General features: G+C 35.1%; 1 protein-coding gene and 1 pseudogene across 1 annotated transcript; both read right to left on the bottom strand.

Annotated features, from left to right (window-relative positions):
- Positions 1-250: 250 nt before the first annotated feature.
- On the bottom strand, positions 251-4,952 carry LOC129890767 (2-oxoglutarate-Fe(II) type oxidoreductase hxnY-like; annotated as a pseudogene).
- Positions 4,953-7,588: 2,636 nt separating this feature from the next.
- On the bottom strand, positions 7,589-17,045 carry LOC129889828 (E3 ubiquitin-protein ligase HOS1). The gene is made up of 10 exons (XM_055965283.1): positions 16,694-17,045; positions 13,938-14,328; positions 13,513-13,647; positions 13,239-13,414; positions 12,417-12,818; positions 12,142-12,300; positions 11,297-11,791; positions 10,218-10,355; positions 8,426-9,120; positions 7,589-8,313 (listed from the first exon to the last, which is right to left on the bottom strand). Exons 1-10 carry the CDS (start codon positions 16,808-16,810, stop codon positions 8,133-8,135), a joined length of 2,889 nt encoding a protein of 962 aa, XP_055821258.1. The 5' UTR covers positions 16,811-17,045; the 3' UTR covers positions 7,589-8,132.
- Between the last annotated feature and the right edge of the window lie 4,203 nt (positions 17,046-21,248).

The following is a 21,248-nucleotide window of genomic DNA, read 5'->3' as shown; positions in this document are numbered from 1 at the left end:
CAGCTACATCACATGTGATATATCCATATCAATGTTGATAATTTAGACAGGTGAATAGGTGATATACGAGATATCCATGAATCAATAACATACAACTGAAATTAAAGGAGAAACATCAAATCCGACTGACACAAATCAAAGAGGTCAAAATATCAAAGGTAGAGGACGAGGTGGTATAGGTAATTTTGCGAGGTTAACATGGTTAAAACAAATTTGAACATGTATCTCCTTAACTAGAGCAGCATAAAACTTACACTTGTAGCCATATGTAATCTTGTAATTCTCCTTCAAGTAGTCTGCCACACGAACTGGAGGAAACCTGTTTGACAAATCACACACTATAATACTTCAAGAAAGTTAAATGAATTGAACAAAACAACACAATTTGGTTGAATACCTAGGAGGAGAAGATTCACTACAGCAACTCTTCAAACATTCCACAACACAATCTGGACTTGGATCGAAAAACATCGCCACCTGATTTGTAAGTCAACAAACCATTAACAAGAAAACCTTAATGAGGACTCTAAATTAGGATCCCCTCTGTCCTAATGGTTAGAATGGAAAATTTATTGCATTTATTCAAAGACAGAGAAGCAAAACATGTTAAGAGGATGTTGGATACCGAATAGCGTTCTTGTTCTGGCTTTGTTGCTCTGTGATTTATTGATCTAAAATGAGCAAGACAAAAAACTAAAACTCCGTGAAAGAGAGCTAATAATTGAAGATTTGAAGCTTTTTCAGGATTAATTGACAAGTACAAACATATGATGCATTGTTAGTTACAAGGGTCATGTTGCCATACATAGTGAATTTACCTAAACAAACCATTTGTCCACCTTTCAATCATATCTCCAACATTAACAATGAAACCCCTGCAGATTCACAATTGTTTATTAAACTAATCGATTACAATTAAAAAAAAAAATCATCTGAGTTCATCATAATGCAGACTGATGCTTATTCTGTAATGTCATCAAACAGTTTGCCTGTAAGGTAAAGAAACAGTAAACCAAATTGCGATCAGTTGAACACCCCTTAGTTAAAAAATTATAATATACATCTAGGTTAATATAAAACTTCAACGAAATTCCTGATTTCGCCACTATGAAGAAGCAGGATGCTATAAATTGATCAGGGATCACGCATACGACAATCCTAGAAAAATATGGCTTATTTAAGTACCCATTCAGCTGAGGGACATCTCCCCAAATCTGTGGTTCTTGTAATTTATCCCTGCAAACCTGATAAAAACAGAATCCAAGTAAAATGTTAGAACCATCAATACTGTATGAATTTACTGTTTTCATCTCAATTCAACATATTTAACATGCCTGAAGTCCAGGAGCACCATCGGTAATTAAGATATTTATCATTCCATAATCTGTATGAGCTCCACAACCATGCATATCTTGATCCGAATAGTCTATCTCACCTGCAACTGATAATAGCACAGTACTTAATTTTCTTGACGAAATCTGTTAATGTTCCTATCTCTTCAAATTGCAAAGGATGGTATGTTCAACGCACTTGTAATCTTATCATCTACTCCTTCCGTTTCATTCTATATGATACCTTTCCACTGTGCAAAGAGTAAGAAAATGAGAAGTACACATGACATGACATTTCCGGCTATATCAAAACATGTCATTAAGGGTAATTGAGAACTTAAAAAGTTAGCCTAATTTTGTATATACAAAAGTGTTGTTCTTTTTGGAACTGACTGAAAAGAGTGTCATATAAAATGGAACAGAAAATTGATAGTGGGAATCATTTACAATATTGTTCAAAAATTGATAGTGGGAATCATTTACAATATTGTTCATGCATCTAGCATATTTTCAAACAAAACTTATAATACACTCTATTCTCTCACAATCATCACTACTTCCTCTTTAGTTTTGTGTTTCCTCCATCAAGAAAGTTCCTCTTTTTTTTTTCTTCTGTTTATCTATAAAACATTTTACAGGAAGTGAAGCCATTAAATATAATCTCCAAAGCCTTACCTGGATAATGTATAGGACGAAGAAGAGCAACTGGTGGATTGAAAGCACCAACTTTTTCAAAGAAATCTTCATTCACATTCAAAGCTAGAGCAATGAGAGAGAGTACTCTTTTACCAAGATTCCTAATTAGCAGCAAACAAAATAAGCTAATCATAAAAAGCTATGGTAACAACGGCGTATTCAGTGTAATCCCACAGGTAGGGTTTGAGGAGAGTGGTGCATACGCAGCCTTACCGATATCTTGTGAAGGTAAAGAGATTATTTCAAGACAAAACTAACTATGTAAATAGAATGTTGTGCTTCATTTATTTCTTTTGACATATGCATACATGCTTTGCCTCTAATAAGCTACAACAACAATAACATACCCAATGAAATCTCACAAGTGGGTCTGCGAAAGGTAGAGTGTATGCTGACCTTACCACTACCTCATGGAGGTGGAGAGGTTGTTTTCGATACATCCTCGGCTCAGCTCAAGTGCAACAATTTCAGGTATAAAGGAGAAGAAAACAGTGAAGAAAACATTACAACTAGTAGGATATGAACTACATCAATAGCCGAAACATAATAAACAGATGAAGTTAGATATCAAAAACTAGAACTAACAAGAATAGGACTAGTACAACGATAAAAACCAACAAGACTGAACGTAACCCTCAAAAGCAGGACAACACGTCACTACCTGCTAACTTTCTATCCTAATACGCAACCTCCACACCATTTTATCTAAGTCATGTCTTGGGTAATCTAAATTTGCGTCATGTCCCGTCTAATCACCTCTCCACAATGTTTTTTTAGCCTACCTCTACCTCTCTGTGTGCCTAGTACATCCAACCTCTCACACCTCTTCACTGGGGAGTCTGCGTATCTCCGCTTCACATGTTCAAAACATCGCAATCTCGCTTCTCTCATCTTGTCCACCACAGAGGCAACTCCTACCTTTTCCGTATAACTTCATTCCTAATCATATCGCTCCTAGTATGTCCATACATCCATCTTAGCATCCTTATTTCCGCAACGTGCTTCTTATAGACGTGAGAGTTCTTAACTGGCCAGCACATTTCCCTGTACAACAATGTCGGTCTAACTATCACTCTATAGAACATACCTATAAGTTTTGGTGGTACCTTTTGATCACACAAAACTCCAAAGGCAAGCCTCCACTTCATCCGCGTCGCACCAATACGATGTGTGATATCGTCATCGATGTCTCCATTTCCCTGGATTATAAAAACAAGGTAGTTGAAATTATCTTTCTTATGATAGACTGTGTGTCAAGCCTGACTTCCAGTCCTGTCTCATGTCTGGCGTCACTAAATCTGCACTCCAAATACTTTTTGTTTTGGTCCTGCTTAACCTGAACCTCTTAGACTCCAGCGTTTGTCTCCACACTTCCAGCCTAGCATTAACTCCATCGCGTGTCTCATTAATCAGTACTATGTCATCTGCAAATAACATACACCGAGGCACCTCGTCTTGAATATACTGCATCAATTCATCCACCACTAAAGCAAATAAGAACGGACTAAGAAGTGAACCCTGGTTCAACCCCATCTCAACTGGGAAGTGCTCAGAGTCTCCTCCCACCGTTCTCACCCGAGATTTGGCTCCATCATATATGTCTTTTATTGCCCTAATGTAAGCTATAGGTACACCTTTAACCTCTAAACATCTCCAAAGAACTTCCTTGAGACTTTATCATAAGCCTTTTCAAGGTTTATGAACATCATATGTAAGGTCTCTCACAAGCAAAATGTAGAATTCTGGGATGAATTAAAATCCAAGTAACTTACACAGAAATATAAAACAGTTGATACTCACAAAATAACTCTTTAATATTCTTCCATTGTAGATCTCCATCATGGCAAAACATCTACAAAACCCAGAATAAAAACATGACATATTTAAGTGAAGCAACATACTCCTATTAATTAAAATCAAGCACATAACAACTATAACAGTTACTACGCCTCAATCCCAAACAAATTGGGATCAAGCTATATAAATCCTTACTGCCCATGCCGCTCCATTTAGCTCGTCTCATTCCAATATTATAAAAATTAATTTCAATAGCATTAGAAGTTATCTGCATTTTCTACTAGCACATAATTCTACACTGAAAAAATTGTCACAAAATTGAGAAAGAGTATGGATATATACCTTCGGGAGGCCACTGATTTAGATAACCATAGGTTGATATGTCTTCAGGAGCTCCAAAATAGATGCTTTCTTTTGGATTCCCTGAAAGGAAAGTAATTAAGCCAAAGAAACTTGTGATCATCAGCATGTCATGGAAATGTAATTTTGGTGTGCGGATCAGCTAGCGCGCACCTTGATTAATTCTTAGATATATTACTAACTCCCTCCATCATAGATATTGGATAACTCTGTCCACCTTGCACAAATGAAAAGAGCATATAATGACATTTTTGTTGCTATAAACTCATGTCATTGATTTTGAATAAATAAAAGTATCATTATTTTTATAACAGACTAAAAAGCAAAAAATTGTTAGATAAAGGGTGTCTTATTTATTTTCTTATTGTTTAATTAGTAAGAAGAAAATATTCTTAGAAATTGAACTGAGATCGTCGAGTCCAGGGTTGGGATAGAGGTCGAGAGTCGGGTCTCAAGTCAAGGTCCTGGGTCGGATCCTATTTCAAAGTGTCTAAACAAGTAAAAAGGAGATGTATTTAACACAATAATGAAAATAGAAAGAAAGAACCTTTGGGATTGTGAACAAGATTATGCTTCTCATCATAAAAGGGTGTGTATCCTCTATGATTCTTGCGAAGCACCTTCATCTTTTCTTCAACTGACAGAGCAAAAAATCCTCTGCTTTCTGAGTGAATCAATGGGATCTGTAGAGCTAAGATCAACTAACGGAACTTGCAAAGCTCCCTCAATTTTTTTAGTTTGAAAAAATGTGTAATCAATTGATATAAAAGATTATTGCACCTAACAGAAATGTGACATAAATATTAACTGAATCTATGCACATGCTTCATGTTAAGAAAAAAAAAATATTGGGTTTCTTTGAAGAAATATTGAATTAGGAAATACATGAACATTTTGTTCACACCAAACAAATTTTTGCGTGACATCATGACATGTATCACTATTAGATATAGAGGCTTTATTTGCTGCAATAAAAATTAATATTATAAAACATGATTTTTTTACTGAATCAGTTTATTGTCCAAATACATGGTGAAAAATAATTTTTCACTGAAACATGGAATTCTTCCTAGTCTTTATATTATTATTTTTTCTTTTCTCACTGATTCTATCAAAAGATATGTGGAATAGTCACTGAACAATTTTAAGCGAAAAAATAATAATTTTTTTAGGAATGTATTAATCACTCATATTACTAAATTATGATTAATCATTAATCATAATAAACTAAAGTAGTTTGATAGAAACACTCAATATAAATAAATATTTACCATAAAGAAAAAATTTATTAGAATAACAGGAAGACTATTCATCTTAGTGGAATCCGACGGGTTAGTGCTAATAATTGATATACTCCATCCGTTTCAAAAACATTGACCTAGTTTGACTTGATACGAAATTTAAAAAAAAAAAAAAAATTTTTGCATCTTGTGGTTCTAAATTAAAGTTATATCAAATGTACCAAAATATCCTTTAATCATGTGGAAAGTTGAAAGTAAAGTTTTACCAAAAAAAAGAAATGAGTCATTTTTTTTTAAACAGATTAAAAAAAAAGTCATTTTTTTGAAACGAAGAGAGTAATTGTCTCCTGTAAAGTAAAGCAGACTTTATCACTACCTACTATTAAAATGGTCAAAAGTTAAGGAGGTACGGAAGAATTAATTTTATTTTTTTAAAAATATATCTATAAATTAAAATTATTTTTTTTTTATGTATATATAGTATATATTGAAGATGAATTATCTTCTTCATAGCTCTTTAATGAAAATCACGTAGAGGACCCCCTAATGACATGTTTGTCAAAAAGAGGATTCCCTAGTGACATGTTTGTTAAAAAGAGGATTCCCTAGTGACATGTGTTAAAAAGAGGACCCCTTATCGTGTTCAAGAAGGACGCAATAACGATGCTTGTGTAGTATAAAATCCTCCCATTACTCTTCCTCTTCACAGCCTATCATTTAGTCAAACAACTCATGGCTGTCTTCTCCATTTATACAATTACAAAAACTGTCAAATTTCTTTCAAGCTCTACATGGGTCTGTAACATGTCCACAATTACTGTAGCACTTACAGATAAAATGTGGTCATAATGGGTGATACTGATTCTGAAAAATCAAAATTCTCAATCGACCTCGTCCCTCGTTTCTTTCCTTTAGAAATTATTAACTCCGATATGATCTAAGTTTCCAAAGGTTTTAATATTACCAACAATAAAATATCTTAATGCCAGCTTTGTTCACACCCATCGAAAGGGGAAAACTCGGCAAGTAAATGGTGAATAACGCTGGTATTCAGATTTTATTGTTGGTAATGTCAAGGCTTTTGGAAACTTGGATTTTATCAGAGTTAATGACTTTTGAAGGAAAGAAATGAGTGGCAAGGTCGATGGAGAATTTTGACTTTTCAGAACCAGTAGTACCCATTATGACTACATTTTGTTAGCAGATACTACAGTGATTGTTGCCATTTTATGGACTCATGTGGGGTTAGAGCACTATATGGAGGAGGTGGATGGGGAGGCAGATCCAGTATGTTAGCTACGGATTCACGGGAATGAAGCAGTTTTTGCTCATGTCTTATACTTTTTCATTTCAATTCAGTTTGATTTGGTATGGAGTTTAATTTTTTTTTAAAAACACTTTTGAAACTTGTCATCTAAAATAAGTCATAGATATTTGTAAATTCGATTATTATTATATATTAATTTGAGTTCCGTAGCAATCCATAAACCTCGTATTGTGAATTTACCTCATACATATGTACATGTGCTGCAATTGAAATGAAGAATTTTAGATGATATAATTTGGTTTTTATGTAAAGAGTATTATTACATCCTCTATCTTTATACTTGGTTGAGTGCCCAGTTTCTTCCGTCATTTCTCATTCTTTTTTCCTCCGATGAAAATTAGCTATGGTGTTAGCTTTTTTCATGAAAAAAAAAGCAAAAAGGGTGCATAAACCTATAATTTATGACATACAAAATTACATTTATGTTACCAAACTCCACTATGTGCGTTTTGTATGTGGTATGCTGGAAGGTTACGTTAGGTTAAAAGTTGGATAAAAATATATTACGATGAGTTTTTATACAACCAAGGTGTGTTCCGTATGAAAAAAGAGTGTACGAGAGGTGGGATTGATGGGAATGCGGGTGAAAGTAAAGATGAAAGTATGTTATTGGATGAGGAGAACACGATCAATTGTGAAATGACACTCGTGAAAAAGAATGTACGAGAGGTGGGATGGATGGGAATGCGGGTGAAAGTAAAGATGAAAGTATGTTATTGGATGAGGAGAACACGATCAATTGTGAAATGACACTCGTGAAACTTATTTTTCCAAATAAACGTTTCAGTTCTTCCAAGTTCCCTAAGACAGTTTAGGCTCTCTTAAACAAAAAATGATGATAAAATGTTAAAGCTTCTCCTTCAGTTGAAAATCTACCGGATCTTAGATTACAACTATTACAACTTTCGAGATTCAAAATGAATTATCCTTCTTATGGCTAAAAACTTTACCTGCTTGAAAACGAAAATGGAAACAGAAATATCAAGGTCTGTTTACGCATCTATCTACATGCTTTTCAATGAAAAGTTTCTGCAAATTGGGCACGACTTGAAAAGGGAGCAATAAATATTTTACAACCAAATTTCAAATCGCTCATCTCACATACAAAAATTGTTAAACCCCGACATCGGCTGCTCTTTGAAATATGCACTGTATCCAAGTGAAAACCAGTGCAAGGGTTGAAAGAGGAAAACATCGAGGCGCAGAGCTTCAAATATCAGTTTCAACCCGAGTTTACTATTTCCAAGAGGAGAAATTCGAGCAGCAAATGTTATAAAAAACTTTGATGCCTCCCAACTCTGGTCTGTTAACTAAAAGCCACATCCAGCAAAAGGGATACATGTGTTGTCACATACTCAGATTCTACAACACCAAGGTGTATCATCTCCTGGCGGCAATCCTCCTGCTCCTTCTGACTCCCCTCGAAGTGTGTGCAGGAGAGACAACTCCAGCTAATACATCTGGTGAGGGCAAATCCTCGTCTTCACTGGTATCATCAGACCTCCACCTTGGTCCACCATTAGTTTCTACATGTACGGTGGTTGGACCCTTTTCTTCATGGCTTTTTAAGTGACAATCAGGGTAATGACAACAAAATTAGATCACAGTAAGATGGCAACCAAACCCATAAATCTGCTCACTAAAACAGAAGAGAGTTGAAAAATAAGGCTTACCTCCAGGTTATATCCATTGAATCATTTAATGGTAACACCCAGGGTCTATCAGCAGCATCTGACAGTACTTGTTTACCAGGATAACTAATGTATGAATCTTCAACTGAATCTTTTAATATGCCTCTGTTGCTACTAAGAGAATTTACATTGTTGCCAGCAGTCTGGTCAAAATTATAAGATTCCTTTGGAAACCCATTCTGAGACTTCTCGGGGGAAATTCTATATGTTTTAGAATTGCGAAGTCGGCTAATAGAAGGTTCCTTCGACGAATTCCTGGTGATCTTCATCACAGGAGCAGGAGGATTAACACGACGACTAGCAGGGGTCGCAATCTCATCAAATTTCAATTTTTTCCCAAGAATACTTTCAGGTTTCAATACTCCAGCATCATTGAAAAAATGTGCTGGGGAACTGGGAGAACTATAATGCCCAACTTTAAAGCTTGACCGATTTAATGATCCCCCAAGTACAGATAGAGAGTCAAGAACAGAAGGTTTAACAACATCAACTCGCTGAATGAGGCTAGAATCAGTGTGAGGATTAGCCAACAAACTGGTCATGATAGGTTCTTGGGCTACAGCATTGGACCTCTCAGAGATGTTGACTGTGTCATTGCAAGTAACAACCACTTCAGGCAAATTCCCTGTCCTTACTTGTTGTTGTAAGATATCAGGTAACAGCTCTACTCCCTTGTCCTAAACAAAATTAAAGTTTTTTTCAAAACACCACACATTGTAGTAATAAATCACAACTGCTGTTTAAGCAAGTACACCAGACATAGGAAAGAAAGTCAGCTAATTATCACCATTGAAGCAATAAATAGCCTGTTTGGATTGACTTATTTTTTAAGTAGCTTATAAGTTGAAAACTGCTTATAAGTTTTAAAAAAAAAAGTACGTGTAGGCCAACTTTTTTTTCGACTTATAAGCTGTTTTCAACTTATAAACTGCTTAAAATAAGTTCATCCAAATAAACTCAACTATTTATTGGGGCTTATTTTAAGCACAAAATGACTTTAAGTTGGCCAGCCAAACACTCAAAAAAAACTGAAAACAGCTTATAAGCCAATCCAAACGGCCTCAAAATGACATTAAGTAGAAAAGGATTTCGTGATCACTGACCTACACTGCTAAGTGCTATGTGTCACAACTCACAATTCAACTAGTTAATCTCCATTTTTTTATCAATACTGTAGCTTCAACTTCTATTGTGATACTTTTACGTATATTACCTCTTAATGGTTTGTCTGGAAAGCAGGGTCGGGGAAAGTGAAGAACTACACAACCGTTTCAACCTTTGATATGAAGCTGCCTATCTGAATCTCAGATTTCACACAATCTGACTTTTTGAAATAGGCATCTCCAAATAACTTCAACAGATAATGAATATTCAAGATTTCCCAAGATCTCATGCTCAGACAAACTAGGTAACATAAAATAAAAAGGGAATACTACTTGTATCTGCTGGTAACCGTATATACTTGTCCAAGCATCCAGCGAGATACGATCAGTATTGGAACAATTAAAATTTAGGACATAAGAAGGAAATAACAGTTCAGATAATCTATTTGAATGAAAACATGAGCATTTCATTTAGGCAGTGGTGTGCAACTAACCAGAGTATGATCTGGATTTTAAAAAATAGAAAAGAAAAGAGGACCATGATTCATAAGAGCAAACAAATACTATTTACTCTACCAATTTCCAATTCAAACACCAAAACTTGACACTAGTATATATCCAAATCCTTTATATAGAGAAAACAACCAATGAAAAAGCTGAAGTTCACTTACAACCAAACAAGTCCTCCAATGCTTTATTGATCCTATCCTCGCTAAGACTTCTTCACTGACAGAATTTTGAGAAATAAAGTTTTCCTCTATGATCTGAAGCTTCTGATCAACTTGGTATGCTTCAACATATCTATGACGCTTTACAAAAAGACAACAGTAGTACAATTGTTAGGCAACCATATGAAATCCCTATTGAGATGGATAAATTACAGGGTACCAAAAGTAATCCTCAAATCATCTCCTGCCAGTGCATAATGTTTAAAGTCAAGGAATGAGCTCTATAATAAACACGTTTATTACTGCAAAAAGTTCGGTTTCGGTCCCCGCATCTGTATCCGTACCTGGATCCATACCCCCGAGTCTAAAAATATAGATCATGAAGTATCTCAGTTCCGACCACTAGATCCACACCCGTATTGGACCCCCAGACCCGAGTCCGGAAAAATTGGATCATACTTGTTCCCAAAAGTTGGTTGAAGTTGTCAGGATGCCCTAGTCCTGACATATGTTTATTCCCTCTTCAATATCTATACTCTAAATACCATCCACATGTCCATCATTGATTATGCTAAATGAGTCATGACTAGGTAAGTGCAACTAGACATGGGTGAAAAGTCAACCAACCCAGTTTTATCTATTTCACAATGTTTCTCAAATGTCACTCATCTGGATGGAATCTGATAAAACAAAAAAAATTAACCCACCTACCTATTTAAGTTTCCTTGCAAATTCAAAGTCTTTAACAAATATCTTCCAAAATGTACAGGGTGTTCGAAGAAAGGAGAGAAAATTCAGTGTCAATCGTCCAGTAACTGCCACTAGGTTGGCAGTGAAAAATCGAGTGCAATCTGATAAAAGTCTTGTCACCGGTGGCTACTACCGAAGGACTATTGAATGACACTTGTTTAATTTTCTTATCACTAATAGGTAATAACTAGCAATTGAGTTCAAATGAAATAGAGAATCATGTAGGTGGGTAAATGAGCTGCCAAAATAAACAAAAAATTTCTGAATGCAACAGCAAGTCTGAGAAAATTGCAGAACAGAAGAACAAGAAAGCTGGATGTATAAGGAAGTACCTGTAAGTAAAAAACTACAAGAAGACTTCCTATGGTCGTTGAAGGATCCTCGGCAGCAAAATCCAGCAGACATTTATGAAGATGCTTCTCCTCATCAGCACTCCATGGCAGTTCTATCATGCGGTCAACCAAGTTCCTCCTAATGCAAAGACAACAAATTTCAGTGACAAGAGTCTCCACCCAGAGACCCCACGACCTGCATTGGTCCTCTACTTCAGCCGAAGCACTCTGAAACTGTTCATCTCTCAACTTCTTTTCCTTGATCTTAGCACAGATCAGCCTCTGATACGTGAATGCTTCAGTCAGAAGTCCACACTCTACCCGCACACGAACAGAAGTCACAGCCTCCCGGAGTGAAGTTAGCTGTGTGCCCTCTTGTCCAGACCACCTCAGAACCATGAGAGCTGCATCGGGGTTTCCCCGCTCCAACAGAACCTGAGCAACCTTCGGGTGGATTGTTGGGCTTGATATTTCAGGGAGAAGTTGACAGGCTTCCTGGGGATAGCAGTAATTGATATTCAGCATCCACACCAGTCCAAAGACCATATAGTTGCTTAAGAAGTCTCACAATGATGATTTCCTTATTTTAAAAAAGACAAAGTGAACAGACAATAACCAAGTCTATTCATGTTGGGGAAATGACAAAAGTCGAAACAATTCATAAAATGCCCAGGTAAAACTGTAAAGCAGAACCGGTTTCATAACATAAACTCCGGCGCACACGTTACAACTCATTAGAGAACATCTGAGATTAAAAATAATAGATATGAGATTATTATAAGATGACTCCGCCTACAACAGAATACTCTCAGTAGCTATGATAGAAACAGTATTTCCATCCTTACCTTCAGAGCTGGAACTCCCTCATCATCTAAAAGGAAAAATGTAAAGGATTCCAATAGCGAGTGCCTGGTCAGACCAAAAGTGGCAGCAAAATCATCAATGATGTGTCTCCACTCCTCATCAGGTACTGTCCATTGCCGGTCAAACATAAAATACAAGAACTTTGAAGGATCAAGGAAAAGAAAAAGGGAACATTCTCATGAAAAAACACTAAAATCAGCTACTTATCCAACCAAAAAAAAAACATTAAACTAAGTATTCAATTACAAAAGGATACAATTGCTTGTTTTGCAACTACTAAGTCTGAACTTCCTTGTAAAAAGAGAATGTCAGCAGCAGCTCGCAAACTTTCAAATGGATAGCATCCAGCCATTCCCTCTATTTTTGACCGTGCATATAAAGAGCCCTCATCCTTCTGCAAGTAAGCAAGTGCTAACTCTTCTTCATGATCATCTAAGTCTCCCTGCTCTGCTGCTTCAATATTCGAGAGAGCATCTTCAATAAAGAGTGTGGAAGCATTGTATTCGTCAGAATGATTTACTGAATCGGGCCATGCACGTTTAATTGCAGCAGATTTCCTTTCGCGGACCAGAGCTCGCCAAGATGCAAAATTTTTATGCCTAGACTTGACATTCTCCAAGAACTCATGTCTTATACACCAAATCATTATCTCCATGTGCTGCAGATTGGCACAGTAGTTATAAAATGCTATCAAGAAGTTGTCAGACCAGCAAGATACAAATTTTTTTTAAAAATAGCAAATTACAAAACACAATTTTTTCTTGACATATAAATACAGAAAACACCCATTGGAACCAAAGTTTTTTCAATCAACATGCATGTGGTGATAATCACTAGCTCATCACACCAACCAGGAGCTCTAGTTAATGCAGGTCACATAAAGAAATAGTAAATCTACTCAATTTCTTTTTGTGCTCATACATAGGTGTTTCTTCCCACTTTGTGGGGCTACACTGGGTATGTTGTTGTACATATGTGCTTCTTAAAAAAAGCAACCAATAAAAAAAAAACAGGTAATAATAAGAAATGAGGAAAAGGTTGTTTGGGTCCACTTGACAAGAATCTCAGGAAAGCTTACCTGTTTTGTCTTTAAGATGCTCTCTTGAAGGTGGTGTAAATCATGAAGCTTTGCAGAAAGAGAACCTTTGAATGATGATTCCAAGACATCAATAACGTTAGAGATGCCACCTAACTTCACAGAGAACTTGAGAAATAAACTCAAGTTCTCTTTCAGTGCATTCATGGTTAGATTATCTATAATAAAATCAAGGGAACATTAACCGATCACTATTTTCCCTTTAGACAAGGAATTAGAAACACAGTATAAGTTTAATAATTAGGATTTAGGATACATATCACTTGAATCTCGGTCAAAATATTGTTGAACGTCCTCTTGCACCAATCTTTGACCACCACTTCATCAAGCAAGAAAGCGATGATGGGATCACTGGACACAGCACTTTCATCCATACAAACATCTGTCACATCTGTTTGCTGCTGTTAAGACAACATATTAAATTATATAACCAGCTACTAAGAAGTTAAGAGGTTCTACTTTCTTAAGAAAGAAAAGAACCACACAACCAACCACTAATTTATTCTTTTTATGGTTATCTTCTGAGTTCTGACTATGAATCAGTAATCCTTCCTTTCACAAGGAATTAACAGAACAATAAAGAAAAAAGATTCAACAGCTTTTTAACTCATTTCTTTGCAAGAAAATTATCCGCAGCTCGGAGGATGTTAGTCCACCACAGGTCAAGTATGAAAAGGATACAGTGGCATATTAGAGAAACTAGATTGTTTTCCAGTGCCACATCAAACAAAGCATAAAGCCGCTGGATATCAGCAACCAATTGTTTATCACTATCCTCTTTCTCTTGTAATCTGTCATCACACCTCTTGGAGATAAGACCTGCCTCTATGCACTCGTAGTATAGGCGTAGTCGAAGTCTATTGCCATCTTTTGGTAAAGGGATCCTACATATAGGGCAAACATCACATCTCTGACTGCATTCCTCGCATAAAGAGGCATGACCACATGAATTCAACACACTCTGTACATGTCGTCCACAACTTCTTAGATCTCTAGTTGCTCGGCAGTGCTCTACTTTGGCTTCATCACATAATTCCAATGGATCAATTGATGCCAAATGCTTCAATGCTCCCTGCAATGAGATCCAGCTATGAGCAATTCCATAAAAACAGGAAGGTTGTCCATCATTTAACATAATATTAGCAAAAGGAAGGCAAGAAGATACTGTAAGCCCTGATCATGGCAAAACACACTAATGGAGCAAATGGTGCAGGTAATGGGGAAAATGGACTTCCTTGGTAAGTTGCTGACCGTCAGGATACAACCAGACCACCAAAAGATATTCGTCGAAATTCCGCAACCCAAAGTCATATAGTAAGGAACCACTTTTTGTACCATTACTGCAGCTGCTATATTGAACACAGCACAGTGCCCTTCAATTTTAGCAGAAAGAGAAGACTCAAGGATGTGTGCTTGGTGTGACCGAAAATACTTTCAATGAGGAAACAATTTCATGGTGTTTGGCTAAAGGAATAATTTTTTCCGAGGAAAACATTTTCCATTAGAAAAGGGAGGCTCCTCTCACTAATGAGCAGAAGGCATTTTCCTTATAACTATCCCAATAATTACTCCATATCCTGGCTCCAAATAGCAGTTAGACATTATTACCAATCTGTAATACTAAAATGAAATGTTATGTACTATCCAATTTGATGACATTATTATCAATCTTTAATAAATAATCATTTCAGAAAGAAAAAAAATCACTAACTAACCAAACACTGAAAAAAGTGAAAAACCCATTTATTTTCCAAACGACTTACTTTCCAAAGAAACATTTTCCTTCATACCAAACACACAAGGGAAAGAACACCAGAAAATTCCTAGCTTGCTTAGTTCTCACTTGCTCCTTGGTCCAAGTCTTAGAGAACTCAAAACTATTTTCTTTAAAAAAAAAAAAAAAACTGGTAAACTAAATTGAATTACCAAACAAGATACTTCAGGGTGACTAGGTATTTTCGTGGTTTTAGCCGTTGATTAAATTATTATGGCAATTCAATGATTTAATTCTGCATGCAGATTGATGCATAAGTAGTAGAGTATCAAAATAAGATATAATAGATATTTGCAGCAAATAATAAGACCAACTACCAATGTAACTTCTCAAGAAAAGAATCATAATATTCTTTTTAGTACATGCAAGTGTCGCCCACAGATGATATACAGAGAAAATTAAATTCTCAAAGATAAGAAATTTGGACTTCTTGGAATAGTTACAGACTTACCTACATCAACCTTATGCATTTATCTTTACATGCAGATAACCACAAAGATGCTTAACCAAAGGCAGTTCTTCATCAAATGGTCGGGTACAAATAAAACAATTACAGTAAGTCTCCCAAACAAAGCCTAAAGGGAAATAGAGAGGAGAATGATGTAAAGAGAGAGAGAGAGAGAGAGAGAGAGAGAGAAGAACTCCATGAATATAAGCTACAGTCAATGCGATAATTGGCTCTTTAGCAGAAACCCCCCATGCCAAACGAAATCTTAATGAGAAAAAGCTTATCACTAATAAATCTCCAGTTTTGTTTCTTAAAGACGTATCTCCACCGTGCCCTGTTTCAGCATACATACCATACACCATTAGGGTTTCAACGACAGCACTCCAACAGGAAACCCTCCCTATTTCACTAGAACACCGAACTGCATCACAATAGATCTAATTGGCTAACTCACCCCAAAATACCTAGACAAAGCTTGCACAAGCGGCAACATGACAAACACATCCTATTTTGCATGTTGGAACGCTGGATATATTCCCATAGAGTTGCTTAATAAGCAAATCATATGCATACAGAAGCGCCACTAAAAACACATGTTCACATCGTGGAGTAACATTGCAAAATAGAGTCAAAGTGAATATTGTGAATACTATTCCAAGGTGGATTCAAAACCTTAATTATTGCCCACAACCCCCTTTCTTTCTAAATCCTCACTCCCTGGTGCAAACTTTGAACTCTTTTAACAACAAAAAAACAAGTGTAATCCCACAAGTTTGAGTCTAGAGAAGTCAGAGTGTGCACAGACCTTACCTCTACCTTCCAACGTAGAGGAACATTTTAATCTCAAAATTAATTGGACATACAACAACAAAAACAATAGGAACATCTTAATCTCAAACTAGTTAGGGTCGGCTACAGGAATCATCTATATCCATTCAATTCTAATTGGAGTCAAGACATCACAATACTCAATAACTAGCCTTAAGAAGATAAATTAGGGTCCTCTAAAACCAGGAGTTCTCTAAATCAAGCAACATCCACTGTAACAGGAAAGTCCACACTTCCCAACCATATCTATTACTATGGCTTCTTTTAACGTATAATAAAGATAAAAACAATTTAAATTAAGCTATATTAGGGGAAAACGAAGCAAGCAGAACACAGATTTAGCATAACTAGAGCTGTAAGAGAAAATGAGGTGTCTGAATACTGTACCTGGACACGGTGACAAGTGTAGTTCGGAGGACGAGGTGGAGGAGAAGACCGGAGACCGGAACCGCCGGTAACAGAGTGAGGAAGTAGGGAGGATTCGTTGAATCTTCTTCTATCCATTGGTTGAGAAATTGCTTTATCCCAAACCTTATGGACGTAGTACGGAAGCAAGATTTCGAAGCGTAACTTTCAGAGTTTCAGAGCAACACCGCCGTCGTCGCCGGCGACGGGAAGAGGAGGAGGAGCAGAAGGGGTAGGGAGGGAGGGTTTTTGAAACACTTTCGAAGTGTGGCTTCGTTTCCCCTTTTTTTTTTTTCCTCCTTCCGCTTCCTGTTTTTCACTTCTTTTTTTTATTTTATCTTTTTCTTTCACATTTTTTCGGCTCCATGAGGTGGTATGACAATGTTGACGTAAATTTTAGGTATATAAATATATTCTTAATTTGATTTAGCTCGTATCTATTAGGGCTGGTTATCAGACGGATTGGCGGATAATTTCACTTGACGATTTGGCCTATTGGATATCATTTTTAAAATTTACTAATCTTCTAGCCAACCTATAAGATATCGATTGATTCGATAACGAATTACCAATTATCGAACGGTTACTGGGCAATATATCGGATAACCTATAAGAAGTTCGTAGACTATTTAACAACGAAAAAGAACTTAAGTTGACATTGAAAGGGTGGAGCTGATTGAAGAGAAGATATACCATACAAGCAAAAGCCAAGGATACATTGACTTCAACTTGATGACTCATATTTTTACAGAATTGCACACAACCACACTAAAAGACTCGTGTCAATTGGTTAAAGACTGAAAAAGAAGTGTAAGTATATGGTAATTCTTAACGGGTTAACGGTTTATTCGATAATAAAATTTAATAATTCGCCCTCACACCAATAAATCGTTAATTATAAAAATTTAATCCGTTCCCCAACCATTTATTTGATAATCCAATACCAATAAGGCAATAAGCCAATTTTACGGCTGGCTTATCGGTTACGGTTCGGTTTTGAACAACCCTAGTATTTATGACATTTAATTTTAAGTATTCATAAATAAATATTTAAATTTGTACAAAATTGAATAAATAGATACATATAATTTACATGACAATTCACGTGAGATATATTTGATTTAATTTGTATTATTCAACGTAGAATATGTGTGTCTATTTGTTCAATTTTATATAAGTTTTAGTGTTTGCTTATGCACATCCAAAGTTGGACGTCATAAATATTAGTTGAGGTCAAATTAAAGGACACATTTATATATTATGCGTAGAATTTATTTAAAACTTAAAAGGGATACACGAAATATTCTTTGAAAAAATATTACATTTAAGAGGCATGATATAGATAATTTATCCTCACGAAAAGCTTTAGACATCGAATTGCCCTTTTAAATAAATTTTATGATAGCATTGTGTCTTTTTTTTATTTTTCACCCAATATTGGGAGCCCATTGAGCTCCAACTAAATTCGGATCGCGCATTATAAGGCCGATTCGGGGGGTGACGCTCATACTCAATCCAAACTTATTTACCCAAGTTGGACCTAAAGCCCAAACTATTTACCTGCCTGCTCCTTGTTCTATTCACTGAACCATTGTTTCTTCGTCCTTGATACCATCGGAGTTTATATATATACTTTGATGATATCTACATATATACTCTGATGATATTAATATACTTTGATGGTATCAAATAGTAATTGAGTTGTTTTTTTCATTGAAACACTGTATGTTATATATATACTCTAATGGTATCAAGGAGTAACTAAGTAGTATTTTTTACTTCTTTTTGATACCACTAGAATATGTATATATATACTCCGATGGTATCAAACAGTAAATGTGAATTAACAGTTTAAAACAGGAGATATGAAAGCAAGAGGGTAGCTGTTTTTAAATAATTTTCCTTTTTGAGTACAAGTGTTCTTTTCCCAAAATTTAGAGCTAGTTTGGATTGATTTTTTTTTATTTTTTGACTTATTTTTAGTATTTTGGCTTAAAACTATGTGTTTGTAAGCATTTTTTAACTTATTCAAACAGTATAAAAATATTTAAAAACTACCCTAACTTAAAAGCACTTAAAACAAGTCAATCCAAACGTGCTTTTAATATCATTTGTACATTATTTAGTTATTTTTGTGTTATTGGTATAAAAGAAATACCTGAATCCGTTATTTATTACTATATCGTTTCATAAGGCAAAAAATAATATGAGCACTAGTAGAGTAGTAGTGCATGATTTAAAATAACTAAAATGATCAAAATAACCCTAAGCAGTTTAAGAAGTAAAACACATATTTTAAATTAGATATTGTATAAAAAAACTTTACCCGTTTAATTATCTATACTTTACTTGTAGAATAATCTCAACTTATACTGCGTTACTGACTAAAAATTTTGTAGTCAACTTTAAAAGTACTTAACTAATTAATAAACTTTAAAAAGATTTAAAATCTAATAAGTGAATTATGTTTCCGATTTGACAAGTTTTATGTTGGTTGTTAGCTTAATACAATTTATTTTTTATTTTAATTGAGGTTGACAATATGAACAAATTTACTTAGACAAAGTTTTATAAGTCAATTATATGTATATTTAATAATTCGATTCACTGAATTTAAGTGATAACCATGTAGTTATAATTATCGTATAAAATGTTACTTTTTAAAAAAAATCAAAGATTTTCTCAAAGAGGATTCACTAGATAAGCAATTTCCGCATTATAATAATAGGAGTAATGGATACATACTTATACTCTAGCTTATCATAATAAAAAAAAAAAAAAAAAAAAAAAACGAGGAAGGTTACTCTTCATAAGCTTACAAAAAAGTTCTAAAATCCTTAAAACCAGAGATAACAAAAAAAAAATTATCTCATAGTTGAATATGAAGTTGCCCTTCTTTGCTTAAATTTCAATGTTGGGCTTCTCAATTATATCATTCTTCAAAGTGGATATAAATATAAGAGAAAATATTTTAGTCTTGATGAAGAAGGTAATCAATCATAGTATTATAAGCTGATTTCATCTTTAACCATTTGAATACCCAAGAGAGAGTCGAGTTCAATAGCGAAAAAGTCACAATTCAGATATTGCCTCTAATTAGTCTTTAGAGCTAAAGCCTAGCTAAATTATTAGAGCAAAACCAAAATAGGCATTAAAAGCCATAAGCATTTGTCCAACATGGTCCCTAAAAACTCTACCACCAGTGCAATTAGGATTCCATTTATTACAACCATTCACATAGAGAAATTGAACTTTGTTAACACGTTTGATCAACCACCATCTAAAAATCTAAGCTCCAACATCCTCACTAGAGTTGTGAGGGATTCAATAGACATTAAATAAAATTCTTCTAAAAAATGCATGCAATTTCTTCAACACCAAAAAAGTATTAATAATTTCATTGACTTCTTTTGTATAACAGTAACACTTTGAGGTTTCATTGACCTTAAATCTGAATAGTGAGTTATCGGTGGCACCTTTGAGTAACCTAAGATGAAGAAGGAAACTTGGAAGAAATGTTATTGAGATTAAATTTTCTTCTGATTTAAGTGTACTTTGTTTATCCGTTGTTATTACTAGTATATACCAAAAAAAGAAAAAACTAAAGACCCACTAATAAACTATTCTTCAGTTATAGTTAATCACCAAGGAATATAAGATATTTAAAAACTATTCTATGAGTGGACTCTTATCATATTGTTCAAACATTTGCCTAAACCCTTTTTTATTTGAAATACTCCTTCTTCTCAAAATAATATTTAAGACCTTATTATGATCGCAATTTGTTTGAAGCACGAGAAGAGGTCAACATTTTAATCTCAAATAAAATCAAACACATGAATTACCTATAACAATTGTGCTTTACTTTCAATTAAGTCCCAATCGACATAGGGACGACCAAGAAAAGTACGCCATAACGAATTCACAATTTAGAAGATTCATCATGTCATATTCTATTTTCACCAAGCATCAACCTACTGTAAATTTTCATCTAAATAAAATTATATTCGAGGTAAGATTAGCGTACATCCTATTCTTCACAGATCTCACTTATAAAATTAAACTAGTTATATTGTTGTAGCAGCCGATCGAATCCCCAAAGGAATTTAGGATATATCTTCAATGAAAAGGTCAAGAGACTATGGGTGTGTTTGGTATAAAGGAAAACTTTTTCCATGGAAAATATTTTCTTGGAGAATAAGTTGATTTCTAGTGTATTTTCTCATGATTGATTGGTGAGTGAAAAATATTTTTCGAAAGATATTTTCTAGAGTATGATTCATGAATGAAAAACATTTTTTAGAAAATATATTTTATATAATCTGACCCTGACACTCAATCTCGACCCGAGACCTCGACCTCGACTATGACACCCGACACGACCTCGATCCCAACCTGAAACTCGACCCCGACCCAACACCCGACCCAATCCTAACCTGAGATTCAACCCTGACCTCAACCTGAGACCCAATTCTAACCTTGACTCGAGATCCCCACCTCAACCCGAGATCCGACCTCGACCCCCACCCTGACCCGA

This window comes from Solanum dulcamara, chromosome 5, assembly GCF_947179165.1.
Source record: "Solanum dulcamara chromosome 5, daSolDulc1.2, whole genome shotgun sequence".
NCBI classification, from domain to species: domain Eukaryota; kingdom Viridiplantae; phylum Streptophyta; class Magnoliopsida; order Solanales; family Solanaceae; genus Solanum; species Solanum dulcamara.
The sequence above is the reverse complement of the archived record's forward strand: the minus strand, read 5'-3'. Positions and strand labels throughout refer to the sequence as shown.